General features: G+C 42.4%; 1 protein-coding gene across 1 annotated transcript in view; it reads left to right on the top strand.

Moving 5' to 3' along the window:
- Positions 1-19,646, top strand: part of CD44 (CD44 molecule (IN blood group)) — a 208,800-nt gene that overhangs the window by 147,224 nt on the left and 41,930 nt on the right. Inside the window, exons 2-5 of the mRNA XM_085643495.1 lie at positions 640-805; positions 3,779-3,915; positions 10,059-10,139; positions 14,318-15,781. Of these exons, the coding sequence (XP_085499621.1) occupies positions 640-805; positions 3,779-3,915; positions 10,059-10,139; positions 14,318-15,781 (1,848 nt within the window). The remainder of the gene's footprint in view (positions 1-639; positions 806-3,778; positions 3,916-10,058; positions 10,140-14,317; positions 15,782-19,646) is intronic.

Here is a 19,646-nt window from a genome sequence, read left to right as displayed (position 1 = left end):
AAAGGGGCACTCTGCGGTCAAGAAGGCGGTTGGATGATAGAATATCAAATTTTAGATATTGTGCTACAAACATATTGTAACCATAATATTAAATACCAAAGTATCATGAAAATAAGTATATATAGACAGTGACGTAGCTAGGATTTATGCCGCCTGCGGCGGCCCTGGCATTTGCCTCCCGCGACGTCCGCATGTAAGAGCAAGGGGGGGGGGGGGCGGGTGAGGCCACTGCCTCAAAAACTCGTGCCGCTCGGGGCGGATTGCCCTCCCCACCCCATCTTGCTACGCCACTGCAAATAGGTAAGTATAGATTAACAATTCGTAACTTCAAATCCAACTTTGAAAATGTATTGATCATAAAGGAACGTAAATGTGGAGGTAATGATAGTAAATCTATGTATTCTGTTTTCCCACAGTCAAAGATTTACATTTTTACCTCTGACCTTTTTACCTTATTATAATTTTAGAAAAAAATATAAATGTGTTAATATTGATGCAACATACATATCTACTATATTCCAACTTTCTCATCACTTTGTTTCAATATTTTCTGCAGATTGATGTCTTACCTTTAGCTGATATAAATATTTTTGAGTGTGCCAGATCACCTGATTTCTTTTTTTTCTTCTCCCTTCCTAGCTTTACACATAAGCTGTAGGTACCGCGGTGTCTTCCACGTGGAAAGGAATGCGCGTTACAACCTCTTGCTGGAAGAGGCCATGCAACTGTGCGAAGCACTCAACAGCTCCTTGGCCACCATGTTGCAAATGCGCAACGCGTGGGACATCGGGTTTGAAACTTGCCGGTAAGACATTGCCCAAAGCTCTGCTCGGATGCTCATGGCCGGTGCAATTAAATGTTGGTTCACTGAATACCAAGGTTCTGTAGTCTTAAATTCACCTTATGCCTCTTTAAGTTACTACTAGGCGCTCCTGGCCCCTTTATCTTACTGTTGACGGTCCCTGCTTTCTCACTTTCTGAGTTTTTTGCATCTTTCTCTTGCTCCATCTTTCCTCTTTGCGTATTCTTTCCCTCTCTTGCACTCAGTAAATGTCTGATGCATAAAACTGAGGGCTGCTACCAACAAATGAGTGCCGGTGGCAAACACCAGCTCAAATTAAGTACTGTTCACAGGAGGTGAAACTGCTCCCCAGCTAGAGAGTAGTTTATAATCTAGAGTTCCCCACTTTTTAAGGTTTCTTGAAACACAGTTGAAGATTCTGAGGGACAGTCTCTAATATGTAATTGAAAGAAATGTAAGTCAACAAAGCAGTATTTGGGATGATGGTGACACAATTATAAAGGACTGTACCACACAAACCAATACAGGGGACAATCCAAGCCCAGCCTTGCCTCAGACACTCCGGAAAACCTTGGGTGAGGGACTGTCGCTGACACCTCCGGGAGAATGTTTGGGAGGCTAAACATATGTATCTGGAAGAGAGATGATTACACAACATTACAAACATTCAGCAAATACCCGACCAATGTATTGAAACAATGTACCCTTAACAAATGAGGTATGAAGAATAACCAATCCTTGGATATATGCAAAGTTTAAGGTGAGGGTAAGGCACTGGTTTGGAAACATTTCGCCTAGGTGAGTTGATTGCCATAATAGAGAGTACCCTAGGAGTGCCCTTTATTTTTTTTGTTCAAATCTGTTTTATTGAGTTTTATAGATACATACAAAGAGACGTACTCTCACGTTATTCATGCATGTTGCCATCCACCAACCATAAAATCGTGTTTTCATTGCATGTCAGCTGAGCCCTTAAACATACACGGCGCATTCGCCGCTCCGAATTGAGTACAAACACAATTTACAGCTCCTTGCCTTAGTGCGATGTTTCATAAGTACCCTAGGAGTGCCCTTTATGACACACATCTATAGAAAGGCCTTCTGAGTGTTGTCATAGTGCTGTGGAATGACCGGGTGGTGACCGAACTGTAGGAGAAGCAACTAATGCAATCTAAAGTTGGGCCATCCCTTCACTCCCTCCTTGTTGAGCAACTCCCAGGTGTAAAATCTGGGTACAGCCGGTATCCCTGCTAGAAGCAGCGAAGCCTAGGAGAAATGATTATAAATTAGAGGAGGGCTGCTCCAGACGCCAGTGGACAGAAGTCCACCAATAGCAGCGCAGTTGAATTATCCAATCATGTTTGGGGTTCCTTTCCATAGCGGACAACAAGATTTGTACACAGCCACTTGGCCATTCTTTTACAGAGAGTAGGAGACTGTTACAAGTAACATGTTAGAGGGGGCAGAGCTGCAGGCATGCTTTAGTACTGGGCTCAAATGTCCTATGAGCCCTTAGAAGCGCCCTGGATCTTCAGTACCTACATGGAGAACCTCTCTGTAAATCTTACAGCAGTAGCATCAATATATGCTATTTACACTGATGTGTCTGGTGTCCCGCTGACTAGACAGGAAGCACAGGAGGCGCCTCTAGACTGCACGCTTGTCCCACACGTGTCAAGAGGCAGCGGTTCAGGATTTTAGCCCCACCTCTTCAGCGCTTTGTGTCCAATTTGGGAATGGCTCCTCCCAGCAGTGCCCCTGCTTACATCTCTCTTCACAGTGCAGGACTCCCACCCCAATGGCCCTTTTAATTCCTTCTTTCCTTACCTCCTGTATGGGTCTATACACACCAACACGCTTTAACTTTTAAAATATTTTTTGTTATTAACATTTGCATGAGCCCCAACCAGAAGGTAGCCTTTCGAATTTAAATCCTATAAATCTAATTTCCATCTAGTGTCCCGAAGTAAGCTGGACCCTAACTCTGTTTCCATTTTTTTACCTTTGTAATTAAAATGTTTTCATAAAAGCTCCAATATCTCTGAAGATCAGCAGGGTGCTATACACCATAAATATAATTACAAAAATACCTAAATTAGAAAAACAAGAGCATAAAGTACAAGAAATGTGAACAAGTAAAGTGCATGAAATAGAATGTTTGGATGGTTGGAAAACGTAACAGACTATGCAGTCCCTGTGTTAATCAAGTGATTTAAGCAAATAAATCAACATTATTCCATTGAAAGTTCTTTCTGGAATGCAAGTAGGGAAGGCACTAAAAAGAGAATGACTATTTCTGAAGCGAGCAGTGGCTCAAATAAATAAGAAAAAGCTCACATACTACCTTTATATTTATTAAATCTCATGAGCCGCTTAGTGGGAGGGACAAGGGCTCACTTAGTGGGAGGGACAAGGGCTCACTTAGTGGGAGGGACAAGGGCTCACTTAGTGGGAGGGACAAAGGCTCACTTAGTGGGAGGGACAAAGGCTCAGTTAGCGGGAAGGACAAAGGCTCACTTAGCGGGAGGGACAAAGGCTCACTTAGAAGGAGGGACAAAGGCTCACTTAGCGGGAGGGACAAAGGCTCACTTAGTGGGAGGGACAAAGGCTCACTTTTGAAATATTCAGTATCCATTTATCCTCTATGTGTTTTATCTGAATGCCTAGCGTACAAGGGTAGTAAACACTATATAAATGCAATTTCAATTTTCACACATCATAACTGACCTCGTATGTGGTAAAAACTTCCTTCCATTGGTTACCGCAAACTGCTAATTACAAGGCTTGTTTTCAGCTCCCAGTGGCATTCCGCTCTAGGCAAGCACAAAATGGCACTGGTGACCAACGTAGCCCAGTGCTACTGCATGTCTCCTAAGTAGCCAGGCCACGTGATTTAACCTGACCAATCAGTGCCTTTGATTGTTGCCTCCCTCCCGGAAGTCGTAATCAGCAGGCTGTGTATGTTTCCCTCTGCAGATACGGATGGATCGATGGAAACATCGTGATCCCGCGTATCACCGAAAACCCCATATGTGCAGCCAATAACACGGGGGTGTATATCCTTGTATCAAATATAACCGACAAGTACGACGCCTACTGCTACAATGCTTCAGGTAGGTGATATGTTTACGACAAGTGCAGCAGCATTACAAAAACATTGAAGACAGTGTGGGCGTGAGCCGCAGAAACAATAGCTGTAATAATGTGTTGTGTACTTGGTTAAATTTACATGTAAGTGCTGGCCGTGAACAGCTTCCCACCATCTAAGGAGGCAGTTATTAATAGTCCGCCTTGTCAGATCTGTTTTCCGAGACGTGTCGCAGCCAGCACCCCATGCCCACGCGAAGCATCCAAGGCTATCCTTGTCGCTGAAGAAGAGAGAAACATGCAGCCCCCAGGGGTGCAGCTCACAGCAGCATGTGAAAACTAAGACTGTGAAAACATCTTCTGAAACAACATGGACTGCCAAACCTCGACCTTGCATGAATATCTCCCTGCAGGGGTTCTGGCCGCTCCTCATCCCACCATGAAGCACTTCTTCCCAAATATGCTGGGATGGAGTTGGAATAGTAAATCACCCGTCTCTTAAAATGTGTGGGAAGTAAGCTTGGCTGGATCAGGAATTACCTACAGGTCGGATGTTTGCATGGAGATATTTCTGCGAGGATAATATTTTAGCAATGTATGTTTTGGAGTCTATGGGACTCATTTAGATCTCGGCGGATGGGTTACTCCGTCAAAATAGTGACAAATATCCTGTCCGCCCAAATATAAATCTCAATATATCCTATGGGACTTATAATCCGGCAGACTAGATATCCATCACCGTTGTGACAGAGTAAGCCATCCGCCGAGATCTAAGTCAGGCCCAATGTTTTGGCAGTCTATAGTTTCTTATGGAACCATTGCTGAAACTTCACCCTGGTCTGCTTATTTACTGATGAGTACAGAGCAGAATCTCTGGCACGTGAGATACAAAAAACACTAGACCACCTCTAACAAGAGCCTTCAACTCCAACTACAACCTGCCTCAAACTATATTTAACGGATAGACTGCACTTATCTCTTATAGACTGGCACCCAGGTTGTCATCATCCGAGAATTTCCATAACAGGTTTGACCTGCTGAAATTTACAGAGGGAAAAATGTGTGGGGTGCAGTGTATATCATACAAAACTCGTACGTGCAAGAGTCTTAACAGGAGTTACTGCACATATCGTACTTAATGAGACTGTCCATCATTGGGTCCCTAGACTCGATGTTTTAAGCTTTTCGTGGTTCAGATGATGGGATTTTAAGATTCATTGTTTTGGTGCAGAAATTATAACTTTACATATCAAACAAGAGAAAATTGGAGTTTTCCTCTCAAGTTAGAAAAAGAACACAGACACTTCGCCTTGCAAAGCTGACCCTGTTTGGAGACATTTCAGACATCCACGCAACTGGAGATGTAGAAGAACCCACTTCCGAACAAGCAAGCAATTTGAATTTTCATATTGGGAAACATATAACATCGATGGCTGGTGAAATGGTGCTGCCCCATTGACCACATGGTGCACCACGTGGGGATGTGAGAGGGTTGACTGCTGAGAGAAGCACAGTAACCCATTACTAAGGCCATCATTACAAGTAGTGTGGAATAGTGTGCTGTATTGCCACTATGGGTGGGTCAAACTCGCGGAGTCACCTAAAAACTCAGTGAAATTTTGCGGAGATCCACGAGTGGCAGAGTTCGGTACGTCACATTGCTTTTACTGATTTTTAGCACTGGGAGCTTGTCCCGCTATGTAAAGTCAACACGAACAGCACCACGCGTTGCGTCAGAAAGCATTGCTTCTTTCTGCTGTTCAAGTAGATTTTCTACTCAAGTGGCAACGTTCACAACCCAAGTGATAGCAACCTGCTGCGATCACCCACATTGAGAAATCTCGCAGGGAGGCGGTCTAGCGCTCAATATTCCCACTCGCTAACTTGCTTTGGTGAGCCGCACGTGACACATGGCGGTTGGGAGGAGCGCAGTTTACCGCCCACCTCTAATCACCACACATTATAAGCATCATTACCTCCAGATGAGGTATTTACTGGGTGTAGCAAATACCTCCTATTCACGTTTCTCAACTTAGAATGAGGCATAACATGGTGAATCAGTATTAAACGCTGAATCGCACATGCTTTTTCTTTTGTCCAGGGCTTTTCCTAGATACATTTTGACGTACATGATTCTAACAGGGGAAAACTGTGAGGGTGTGACAGTTATACAACTCGTAATACTCGTTTGCACAATGATCAGTCCTACAATTGAGGTATGGCCTAAGTAGGATTAATAAGAGGCAGCGCTGCTCTGTTGAGCACTGTTGATATGCTCAGGGGGCTTCACATTACCTTTATGGGGATGAGAAAGCAAAGTTAATGGGGAGCTGGAAATTCAGGACTTCTTGAATTCACAAAGACGGAACTGGAGTCGTGTGGAGTAAAACAGTACATTTGTCATTTGTTTCCCTGTTTGTTGATGAACCTTAGCATTGGAACCATGACGAAAAGTAAGATTACCCAATTTCATTTGACGCCCCACCCCCTGGTTGCCAACTTGAGGGATTCTTATATTGTGAAATGCATAAGTGCAAGGGCAATCATGGGGACGGAACTAAGCTAGGCTGCTTCTAGGCCTCCCACCCTAAGAGTTTAGAACTAATGGAGATGAAATGCAGGGGATGCAGTCTGATGGTGTTTACTTTATTATCTTGGCATTAACTATGCACCGCAATAAAGGGTGCACACTCCCCAAAACTACACTTGTGCTGCTGCCATAAATTCACAGAGTTGTCATGGCCGCTGGCAGGGAGTGTTGCTATAGGGCAAGTATTTGAGGAACTCTGCAACATCTGCATTCCTATTCAGCTATGATTGACTGTACCCTTCGGACACACCAGTTATCCTTCACCAGAAGACACATGACCTTCTCCTGATGTCCTGGGAATGAATCTTTGTCAGTAGACCCTTGTAGCCGGCAGACTGTAGAAGGCAGACCACGGCTTAGAGACCCTAGTATCAGCAAGGCACAGCAGGTCAGAAATGGCCTGCCAACAAGGGTCAGAGTATGGGAAGGCTGGGTCTCCATCCAAGCTCCAAGTGGTGCCTTTGAGAGGTAGTGCGCCGCTGGGGGGTGCCAAGTGGCTGGGAGTGTTGGTTTAGCACCATAGATTCACTATAAGCAAAAAACCTCATCCCCATTACCATATATGAGATGACCCCAAGTAAAATTGGAGACCTAGGAAGAATGTTAAATACACAGCTTCATGACGGGAGCCCGAAACACAAAATGAAATGGATTCCTCGTTTCAGCAGAGAGGCACCAAAATGGTCTCACACACAAGGATGCGCCTGCAAGGGATTGAAAGGTGGGAGACAGTCCACAGAGATACCAAGTCCATCGATGGGAGGATGTAGAGAGGATCAAGGATGCTGCTACGGAATTCTTTCTTGTTGGAGTGGCAGAGAATGGAGATGCCTTCCACAGCCATTGGTGATGAGTGCGGCTATCTGCCTCTCAGGGACGTCCTCAAACAGGAAACCAGCCACTTGTTGCTGAGCTTGCCCTGCTGACTGGTGAGGGTCAGATGCTTGCTTGAGTCCAGCACTTTGGCGGAACACACAAGCATACCAATAACTCATTCCACTGCCCATGGGCCCTTGAGGGTAAATGATACCCTCCTGGAACCTAGTGTCCTCACCTCCAAGAAGAGGGTCCTTCCTTTGCCATTTCTGTCACCCTGGTGTATCCAAGTCAGACACATGACCCCATCTCTGGAAGGATGTAAGGATGTGTAGCTGTCTGTCGTCTAGACTTTTTAAGGCTTTGGCATGCTGAGGAATCCGCTGATTACCCTGCCAACCAATCCACTTTTCCCAAAAAGCTGATAGGGCTGGTTTAAGGTCAGTCACATATAAGGTTGGCTCTCTGAGTGATAACCAACATGAGACTGCAAGAACTTGTTGTGAATTGAGTTACCTTATCGCCGGTCCTCCCAGTACTAGTCCTTAAAAACGATGCTGCTCCTTTTGTGGGACAGAAACTCTTGCTGCTTATTCTGAAAGGATCGTCCCACACTCACCCAGTAAGGGTGGGGTTGGAAGGAGATAGCATTCTCAATATTCTCATAAGCCCCTCCAGCGCCCGGCGCCCTTGCTATATGAGTGGTTGCTTTGAAATATACCACAATGGACTTCCTGATAATATACATGTGTACGCTCCAAGCTTGAGCATAAAAGTAATCCCTTTGGTCAGATGGAACTTAATTCATTTTCTTACAACAAGGCACTCATCACTTGGCCATGTGGGCATGGGGTGCTTATACGGGCACGGGCTGGACTGTACTATGACTTGGGATGACACCTATATTTCATCTCGTCATTTCCTGCGTCTCTTGCACAGTCAGGCCAATGTACAGGGCCGGAGACCAGGATCTCTTTGTACTGCAAACGCAGCACTGTGCCAGAGTTTTGCTTGGTCAGCGGTTCGGTGGACTGATGCTTCCTCTGCAGAGACCTGTAACTAGCTCCCTCTGTTCTATGAAGAGCAGGGCTTTAAGTGGGCCGGATCTCACCGGGTCTGAGCACCGGCATTTTTTGAAAGGGGGCCTCGAAGCGGGTCTCTATCGGGCTCTGTTTTGTGCCCTGGCACAGGCGGTCCATTTTTTTCCAGTCTGCAGTTATAGCAGGCACATCGATGTGCGTTGCTCACACTGCTCACTTCTCACTAGTGGCAGTTACAGCATGACGTCATGTTAGGTGAGCGTTGTAGGGGAAGGGAAATCCTTTAAAGAGAGTCATTCTCTCTGCGGATTTCCCTTCTCTTTTTGAAACTCAGGAGCAGCAACATTTTCGTGGCATCACCAGGGCTTTATGTGGAAGGTTTTTCAATATTATATACAAGCCATAGTTGCTGCTTATCTATCTTATGCAACTGACAGCCATTGAAAAAGCCAATAGTGTTGTAGGTATCATGTGACTTATTGTATCATATCCGGAAGTAATGACAGAAACAGCAAAATACAAGTCGGGCTGCACACTATGCTAAACACAGATTTTTAGCTTACGTGTTTTTATGCCACGCCCTTAATTTCTTTGGCCACGCCCTTTTGAGATGCCTCAAGTTTTTTCATCCCACTTAGAGCCCTGATGAAGAGTGAGAAAAAAAATATGTTTCCGGGTCAAGAAACTGTTTGTCCTTCTTCCATTTCGGTACCGAGACAGTAGCAACAGCCAAGAGATGCGTCTTCCTTTGCTGCAGTTTGTCAAGCCTCACCAAGTTTCCCACTTTATGCTTTGTCTCTCTATGAGGACGCCACCCATCATCCTGGAACCAGTTTAGAAATTCGAGGCCCATGCAGGCCTCTGTTTACCAATGGCAGCGAAGGGTTTTGCTGTTTTACTTCATGGCATTGCTGAAGCACTTCCGGTCTCTTTCTTCCTGGCAGCAAAGGGTGGAGCTGAATTTTCAATTGCATACTTGTCATCGCACCCACATTTGGTGGGTGCCACCAGCCAAATTTTACTTCCGTTCTCCCGCCTGATAAACAAAATGCCTCAACAGACTTTATTGGGGTCATCCATTTTTCAAACCTATATCACCCTCAATTTTTTTTTTTATTCTCTATTGATGTTAATGGGATCACCCTCGTGAGCACCTGGTTTCACCTGCATTTCTGAGGTTGACAGGTATGCTATTGTAACTAGGTGTCAAGGTCACCTGAGGCGTTGGCCTACAGAGGCGAGAATACAGAATTTTATATCCTACTTCTGGGGTGTAGTTAATCTTTTTGGTAACCCTTCAGCTATGAGAGAAATTTCCCACACACATTGTTTTGTGATTGATTTTTTGCAAGGAAACCTACTGCCATAAAGTTGTTTTATTAGTTTTTTTCCATATAAAGCTGCTATCTATTTAAAATTCGCGTAGGCAAGTTCATCGGTTTCATAAACTCACATACTCTTAAAGGAAATCCGTCATCAACAAATTGGATACAAGCAATTACACTTATAATGACTCCTTTATATTCCCCACAACACATTTCTCCTGCAACTCAGTGATAACATCTCAGAATGGAAGCTGCATGTTTTTACAAACAGGTTCTGGATGCTCTAAACAACAAAGTCAATCATTTCACTCACAATGTTTATCCTTTAGTCAATTCTGTGTCATCTGTAGATACAAATACAGCGTACACAATTCTATTTCTTTTTTTGTTTACTACAGAAACTCGTGAAAAGGTGTGTGAGAAGATTATTTTGCCAGAAAACTATCAATTCCATGTGCCCATTGACTCCAGCCTACAAGGTAATGTGCAAGTTAAGCAAAGTGAGTGCAAATTAAGGAACAATTGTAACACATTTTCTCACACACTAGTTCAACTTGGGAGGGCACAATGTTCCAGGTAGGCGGTGGACTGGGCAGCCTCGAAAGGCCCGGCGGATGCCTCGGGCGGCCTGGCAGAATGCCCCTTGTGCATGATGCTGCAAGGAAAAGTAATGTACACGGCAGGATAAGGCAAATTATGTTGCATATTTTCTGATAAAAAATAATTATGCAAACCATTATGTGGCAATATTATCCAGCTAGTTTGACGTTTTACATTTTTAAAACTTGAGGCAAATGTCTAACAGTTTTCATTTGTAAGAAAAAGAAAAATAGTTCATGTTCATTTCAAACTTGTTGCTGTTTTCACCGTAAGGAAAAGCTACTTATTTAGGGTACCCCACATGGAAACCCATGCATTTCATGAGTCTCTGTGAGTTGGCCATTGAAGTTTTGAGAATCCCAAAAGATGAGAAGCTTTGCAACATCTGTGACTCTTACAGTTGCTAATTTTTGTGTGAATGACATCATATACAACCTCCAAAATGTGGTAACACTTAGCCAACAAACACAAAAACACATTTTTTTATAATAAGGTTTGAAAATGTTTGTGATGGAGTGAGGACTCATATGACCTATTTTCCATGATGTAGTTTGTTTTTAATGTTTTACAAACACTTTTCACACAGAGATATTTAGCTGCACAAGAAGTTATCCTGACAGGGCAGTGCCTTTAATGGCCTGTAGGGCGGCGCTCAACCTTTTGCATTTTCTCACACTGATAAGGCGGTCGAGTAGAGAGACCCATTCAAGTGTCCATTACAGAGAAAGCGGCCATGTGTCGGGCTTTGCAACAATAAACATACAGATGATGTTGACTCCGGATTCAGAGTCTCTTTGCTACCGTTGGTTTTGAAAATGCAAATCGGCCCCACGAAAGCTGCCATAGAATGAGATCGTGTGGCATGTTGGGAACACCTACAACTTCTTGCTTTCTATGCATCAACACCAACTATGACTTATAATCCATCACCATCAGTTTTATCCTCCACCCACCAATAAACCCATACTGCTCATCCCTTCTCATCATCACTCCACCACTTCCCTCGAATGCCCAAAACGCCTTTACCACGCCGCCATTACCACCCAAATGCCTTTACCACGCATGACTTTTAAATTCAGTTGCCTTTACCACGCATTCTTTTACCATGCAAGGTAAGTATATTTAAGGTAAGTATATATGTTAAAAATAACTGTAAGGGTAACTTAAGGGTTTACCGGTGGGTAGCGGTAAAGCGATATTAGGGTTTAGGGGTGGGAAGTGGTGACGGGAGGATAGGGTAATCTTAGTGTTTGGTGGTGAATACTGGTAAAGGGTGGTTAGGGTAATTTTAGTGTTTGGGGTGAATACTGGTTAGGGTGGCTAGGGAAAATTTCGTTTTTAGGGGTGAGTAGTGGTAAACGGTGGTAAGTACAATTCTAGGATTTTGGCGTGAGCAGTGGTTAAAGGAAGTAAGGGTAATTTTAGACTTTGGGGTGGATAGTGGTCAAGGGAGGTATGGGTAATTTTAGGGTTTAGGGGTGCGTAGTGGGAAAGGGTGCTAAAGATAAGTTTAGGATTTAGTTGTGGGTAGTAGAAATGGGAGGTAAGGGTACATTTAGGGTTATGGGATGGCAAGGGATAAAGAGAGGTAAGGGAAAATATAGGGTATTCGGGTGGGTAGTAGTAAAGGAAGGGTAGGGTAATTTTAGGGTTTCGGGATTAAGACTTCCAAAGGGTGGTTAGGGTAATTTTAGGGTTTAGGGGTGGGTAGTGTTAAAGGGAGGGTAGGGTAATTTTTTTGTTTAGGAATGAATACCGGTAAAGGGATGGTAGCGTAATGTTAGAGTTTAGGGGTGGGTAGTGGTAAAGGGTGGTTAGGGTAATTTTAGTGTTATGGGGCGAATACTAGTGAAGGGTGGTTAGGGTAATTTTAGGGTTTAGGGGTGAGTAGTGGTGAAGGATGGTAAGCATAATTTTAGGATTTTGGGGTGAGCGATGGTAAAGGAATTCAGGGTAATTTTAGACTTTGTGGGTGGATAGTGGTAAAGGGATGTATGGGTAATTTTTATGGTTTAGGTGTCCGTAGTGATAAAGGGAGGTAAAGTTAATTTTAGGGTGGGTAGTGGTAAAGGTAGGGTAGGGTAATTTTAGTGTTTAGGGGTGAATAATGGTAAAGGGTGATAAGGACAATTTTAGGAATTTGGGATGAGCAGTGGTAAAGAAAGTAAGGTTCATTTTAGATCTTGGGGTGGATAGTGGTCAAGGGGGGGTTGGTTAATTTTATGGTTTAGAGGTGGGCAGTGATAAAGGGAGGTAAAGTTAGTTTTAGGGTTTAGGGGTGGGTAGTGGTAAAGGGCAGTTAGGGTAATTTTAGGGTTATTGGGTGCATAGTAGAAAAGGGTGGTAAGGATAATTTTAGGATTTAGTGGTGGCTAGTAGTAATGGGAGGTAAGGGTAAAATTAGGGTTATAGGGTGGGTAGCGGTAAAGAGAGGTGCGGGTAAATATAGGGTTTTGGGGTGGGTAGTGGTAAAGGGAGGTAAAAATAACTAGGATTTTGGGGGTAGGTAGTGTTAAAGGGAGATATGAGTAGTTTTAGGATTTAGGTGTCGGTAGTTGTAAATTGAGGTAAGAGTATAGTTAATATTTAGGGGTGGGTAGCGGTAAAGGGGGTAAAGTAAGCTTAAGAGTTGTGGGGTAGAGGGAGGTAAGGGTAAATGTAAGATTTGGAGGTGGGTAGTGATAAAGCATGGTTTTGAGTAGATTTTCAAAAGTGGGAGTCTTGGGGCTGTTGTCTCTTAAAAAAAAGTAATGAAAATAAATGTTACATTTAGGGTTTAGGTGTAGGTAGTGGTAAATGGAGTTATGGGTAATTTTAGGGTTTAGGGGTGGGTAGAGGTAAAGGAAGGTTACGAGTAAATTAAAAAAAGGTGGGGGCTCTGGGGTGTATTCTCCTAAAAAAGAAAGTAATTGAAATAAATGTCAAATTTAGGGCTTAGGGGGTGGTAGTGGTAAATAGAGGTAAGGGTAATTTTAGGGTTTTAGGATAATTATAGGGTGTAATGGCGGGTAGTGGTAACTGAAAATATCAGTAATCTTAGGGTTTATAGGTGGGTAGTGGTAAAGGAAGGTTAGGAGTAGATAAAAAAAGTGGGAGATTGGGGGTGTTTTCCTCTTAAAAAGAGAGTAATTAAATGTAATATTAAATTTAGGGTAAAGGGGTAGGTAGTGGTAAAGGAAAGAATGGGTAATTTTGGTAATAGAGGTGGGTTTAGAGGTGGGTAGTGGTAAAGGAAGGTTAGGTGTAAATGACAAAAAGAGTGGGTGGCCGGGGGTGGTGTTTACCCCAAAAAAGAAAGTAATTAAACAAAATATTACAATTAGGGTTGCAGGTAGTGGTAAATTGAAGTATGGGTAATGTTAGGGATTTAGGTGTCGGTAGCGGTAATGGAAGGTTTGTAGTAGTGTAAAATAAAGAAGGTACCCCCAAAAATGAAAATAAATTAGTATTAAATAAAAATGTATATATAGATATATACATATATATACACACACATACACACACATATATATATATATATTTATATATATATATATATATAGATATAGATATATAGATATGGGTTTTACTTAGCTTAAATATAATTACATGTGTGGTAAAGGCATGCATGGTAAAGGCATGCATGATAAAGGCTGCTAAAGGCTACGGAGTAAAGGCATGGGTAGTAAAGGCATGCATTGTAACGTCATACAACCCCTCATCACTGACCTGACCTTTTTGTGTTACCATTCTGACCCTCACTGCCCCGCTCACAACGTGCGCCTTTAAATCGTGCCCCACCCCTTATCTCATCACTGTGCCTTATGCCATTTCTTATTAATGCGTCTTGCCCCATTCCCTTCCCTACTGCCTGTCATTTACAAGGCAGAAGGTCAAGATGGCTGTCTTGGTGCAGCTTGATATATTACATGATCCTAAGGCAAGTCAACTATACTGAAAAGACCAAGTATCCTATGACAGCAGTTCTTCGTTTTCCTGTTCAGACTTTTTACATCTGTATTTGAAAGGGATTTGAAAATGCTTGAACAGTGTAAAATCTTACAATATGTCATTACAGACCCAAAGCAGCCGCACAGAACAGACACAGAAAAAGGGCAGCAGTCTGGTGAGGATGCATCTGAAGATGGAACAGGTGACCCTCCTATCGACGGCTCACATCATGAACAGCACCCCGAGGGTTCTTCTGACCAAGGAGCAGAGAAGGAAGTAACACATTCCCCTCAGCCTGGGCTTCATCCTGGTGGGATTCCGGGTCCTGGAGAAGAAGTCACAACAGACACCCCTCACACTGGAGATCCACATGAGGGATATCATCCTGGTGGATTTATTGACCATGGATCGCATGATGACTCAACAGATGGGCCCCATCCTGAGGACCCTCATCATGGTTCTCATGGACATGGATTAGATGATGATTATGATGATGCAACAGATGCTCCTCCTCCTAGGGATTCAGGTCAAGATGGTCATCCTGGTGGATCTTCTCACCGTGGATCTGATGACACCACTGATGCCACTCACCCTGGATTAGATGATGATTATGATGATGCAACAGATGCTCCCCCTCCTAGGGATTCAGGTCAAGATGGTCAACCTGGTGGATCTTCTCACCGTGGATCCGATGACACCACTGATGCCACTCACCCTGGCCATCCCCATCATGAGCACCATCCTAATGAATCACCTGATGAGGAACCAGACTATGTTACAGATGAGCCCTTTCCTGATGGTTCCCACCTCTCAGCATCCACTCCTGCCATGGATGAACCCAAAGGACCTGGATTCCATCCCAGCATTGATTTGACCGATGACCGCCATCCTGGTGATACACATTATTATGACGACACAACAGATACTCCTCAACCTGGAGATTCAAATCACGGATCCCATGGTGGTGGATCTCGTGGTTCCAGTGACACAACAGATGCCACTCATCCTGGCCATTCTCATCATGGACACCATCCTATTGGATCATTTGACCAAGAACCCAGTGATACGACAGATGAGCCCTTGCCTGAAGGTTCTGATCACTCTGCATCCACTAGTGCCACAGATAAACCCAAAAAACCTAGATTCCACCCAAGCATTGATGCTGCTGTTACAGATTTATCGAATGCTGCTGGACATCCTTATGTGAATGTACTCAGTGTCACAGAATCAGAGGGTTCGGACATGTCAAATTTTGTAGATTCAAACGCCGGAACGGACAAATATCACGGTCGGCCTCATCAAACTAAGCCTAATGCCTGGCATCCTTTTGACAAAGATGACAGTCATTCAGGTAACAGTGTCACGTACACTGATGAGACTCCAGGCAGTCATGAGGACCATGCTGCCGGAGTTGGGGATTCAGAAAGTTATGTGGATGGTAATTCCCCACATGATAGCAAGTTAGATGATAATTTTGCAACTACAGAGGGAGACTTACTATATTCCAAACCCACCGGAGACCCAGAAGGTGCTGTTGTTCGTCCAGATGGAGCCCAGCCTGCTGGAGAAGATGACCCGGCGTCCACAAGCAGTAAGAAGAACATTGTCAATTTTGTATTCTTCTTTATACTTGTAGGGCCTGATTCACAAAGGTAACTTACACTTTCGAGTAATTTACCCTTCGGAGTAAGTTTACTACTTTATGTAGTTGCAAACTGCGTGTGTAAATTTATTGCAAAAGTGTATGTTACGTGTCTCCATCCCCTGTGTGAAGCAATTTGGGTGATGTCCCCCTTAAACTCCTCCCTTTCCTTCCCTAAGTCTCTCCTAGTCCTCCATAATCCCATCCCCTTTTGCGGTAAGTCTGCCCCTTTTTCCACCCACCCCCCAAGTCCCTTTTACATTTACAACCTAAACATATACTTATGTGTGCGGAGACCCCACAGTTGGGGCAGAGAAGTCCACATACATTAGTATAGGTGATGTGGAGGCGTAAACTCCGCATGTAGTTTGTGAATAGCATTTTTAGTACATTTTGTAGAACTACAAAATGTACTACAAAGTGCAGTTTGTGAATCAGGCCCGTAGTGTGTGCACTGAAGAGTTCAGATTGAAATTCATTGTAGGAATATTTTACTAAATGTGCGGAAAAAAACAATCAGAAAAAAATGGATATATTATTAAGCTAAAAAATAGAATGGTTATCTGATGGCAAAGTAACTTAGAAAGTGAATTCATATCAGGATGCATAAGGATGGGTGGATGAATGACTAATGACTATGAATGAGAGGCTGTGGAGAAGTCAAACAAGAAGTGTTTTACATAGACTTTAGTGGCATTTACTCCGTCCATCAGGTCGGAGCACTACATTACGTTTGACCCCCTGACGGGTTAAAGACCGACATATTTAGAGATCATTTACAGTCCAGCGGTGATCTCTATATCTTTGGAAGTACCACCATCACAATCCTTTAAAGGTACTAAAAGTCTGGGGACGATGTCGTCAGTTTTGATCGCCATCCACTAAACTTGATCTTTTTCAAAAACAAGCTTACAACGTGGAAGTTTGATTTTGAAAAACAAATAACTAATGACTGTCACATCCAGGAAGTTTTATCCTTGATTTGTGTCATTATTATTATTTTTCCATTCAGCACCTCCAGGTTTTTACTGGTGGTGAGAGACAGTAAAAAAAGGAAAGTTATCAGGGTGGTTGGTCTAGTGACCTTACTCCGACGGTCAGCACTCTGTCAGGTTGTTGAAGTAAGCTTTCTGTCTACAGGGGCATCACTGATGGACAGCTGACAGTCTGGCCGACCCTAAAAAGGGTGGATAGACCAGGAGTTTGGCAGACAGGATGCTCTGTCATGTTTGTATCAGGCCCATAATAAACAAAACAAAAACACATCTTCAAAAGGGGGAAAATGCTAGTGGAGGAATGAGCAACTAAATAAATATTTGAATGAGGTAATGAATAATTAAATCATTGAGTGGCTCAGTACATGCAAAAAAGCCACAATGTGTCTGAAAGAGATAATAGATGAAGGAGTGAGCAATAGCCTGAATTACTGAATGACTAAGTAGCTGAATACAAGGCTGAGCTGTTGAGAATCTGAGCAATAAGATGAATAATTTTTTTAGTTTATGAATAATTGTCAGTGAGATGAATGAATGGCATTATTAAATGGCATCTTTGTTATTGAATAGGTTAATGAAAGAATTGTTGAATGTAGATTTAAGAGCCCATTTGGGGGTTATGTCACTTCTACCCATCCACTGGTCTGTCTGTCCGTCTTGCCATCTGTCTCTCTATTTTTGTTCACTCATCCTGTCCGCCTTTATACCTGCCAAATTATTTGTGTACTGGTGTACAAATCACCAAGACGGGGAGATGAAAGTACTACATATAAAAAAAATGCTATGGGGGCCGATGCTGAAAGGTAAATATACATGTGTATATTTAATAACGTCTAGATCGACTCCCACACCTAAGTGTAACTCTCTACTGTTTCCAGTTCACCATTTTTCAATAGAGATTTATAATTAGGTGTAAACTTGCATGGCTCTACGCCCTCCTACAACAGAATGTATTAATGTAAAGTTACTCACACTAACCTTTTACCTGCTGGTGGAGATCTCCACCACATAGTGAAGAGGTCCTGATAAGACAGTGTAGGGAAATTTAATGAGGTTAATTTTCTTTTTTTTAACTAAACATATTTTAATATGTGATATCAATGTAAAATATATGTATAATGTATATGTAAACTAATTTTAAATATTTAATACTAACCAGGAATTAATCAAATTTAATATTACCACCCATTCAATCATCAAATGAAAAGTTTATTAACTAATACAATAATTGAAATCTATTAATTTAATTTAAAATATTCATTTTTTAACAATATTTAAAAATTACCCACCCTCAACCCTCACTAACATTTTTATATTTGTTTAGTTTTAGTAAACCTGATTAAAAGTTATGTATTAATTTATTGTAAATAAGTTTGATTTTCTTTAGAAAAGGTTATTTTTGTTTTACTTAAGTCTACTAATTAATTACCAGCCTTCATTGTCTTCCGTGTGTGTGTGTTGCAGGACAACGTGTTGAACATGTGTGGTGCTTGACTTACAACAAAGCTGGGCTGAAGTTCATTTAAGCCTGTTTCGACATCCTTAGAGATGTCTTACTCTGTGGATGTGTATTTTGTATTAGCAAGTTCCCCCCAAAACTCTCCTTAAATTTCCCATAACCCCACACATTTTGAGTAATAATTCCCCATTTTTCCAGCACTCCACCGGTCACTCCAACATTTACTATTACTAGTAGTATACTTACGGGAGCAGAGATTACCACACAAAAAGATAGGAGAGGCATAGGAGGTGGCCTCCTGCTGTAGGTCTGTGATTTGCATTTTGTACAACTGTAATATTAGTTTACACACCTCAAAATTTAGTTTGTGAATCAGCCTATATATCCACATAAAAGTAGCATTTCTTATGCTATTGTTATGTTATTGGTATTCATACACCATATACTACAATTAGAAACTATAGTGCATTCTTAAGCAGCGGGTCTTTTCTGTGAACCTGGGTGTTCTATGACTCAATGGCATCCCTTGGTTGTTATTGTTTTGCGGTTAGAGAGTATGTTTAATGTCTAGCTTAGAAGTGGTTTGTGTAGATGAGAATGAATATAACATGTTAGGTCTCTGAAGGTGATGTTGCATGTGTATGGTTAGTGTGGCGAAGACCTTCTTATTTTTTCTTTAGATTAGATGGTTAGTTGTCCATTGCTTTGCCAGGTAAAACGCCAGATAGGTAATTATGATGCAATATTGTATAGCATACGGATGCAACGTATTAATGTTGGTTTCATAGTAGTGATTCCCATCCTACTCGTGCCTGTGGTGCATGAATGTAGAATAAGATGTCCATTCAAATGTTATATACAGTAGAGACAGGATTCATCCCCCAATTACTTCTCAATTTTTCCAAGATCCCTATACGTCTTGCATATAGTGAAAGAGTAATCGAAGGCTCTTTAAGGCTACTTGTAGTTAAACTATATTCCTTTACTTCCGGTAATCCCTCTAATTCTATTCCCTCCAAAGTTGTCAGTTTTCAATTTGAAAGTCAAAAAAATAATTCAGGATCATAACATTTATCGCACAATTCAATAAATTAAATATACTCATGGCATTGAGGAATTTCCAATTCATTTATTACATCGCATAATAAAACTTGTGCATTGTATTTATATAAATAACCCTTTGAAATGTGAATTTACGCACACCCACTGCCTCTGATCTTTCAGTGGGCTGACCATTCTTGTGACCAGTAGTTGCCACCTCTCCTTCTTCAGGCTACAAGTCATTGCTGACATCACTGTCTGGTGTCTCTGCTTCTTCAGAGCTCAGGCTATTGCCTTATCAACACAAGCTTCTTCTTCA

This window comes from Triturus cristatus, chromosome 3_1 (genome assembly GCF_964204655.1).
Source record: "Triturus cristatus chromosome 3_1, aTriCri1.1, whole genome shotgun sequence".
NCBI lineage: Eukaryota > Metazoa > Chordata > Amphibia > Caudata > Salamandridae > Triturus > Triturus cristatus.
This window is presented reverse-complemented; position numbering and strand designations above follow the sequence as displayed.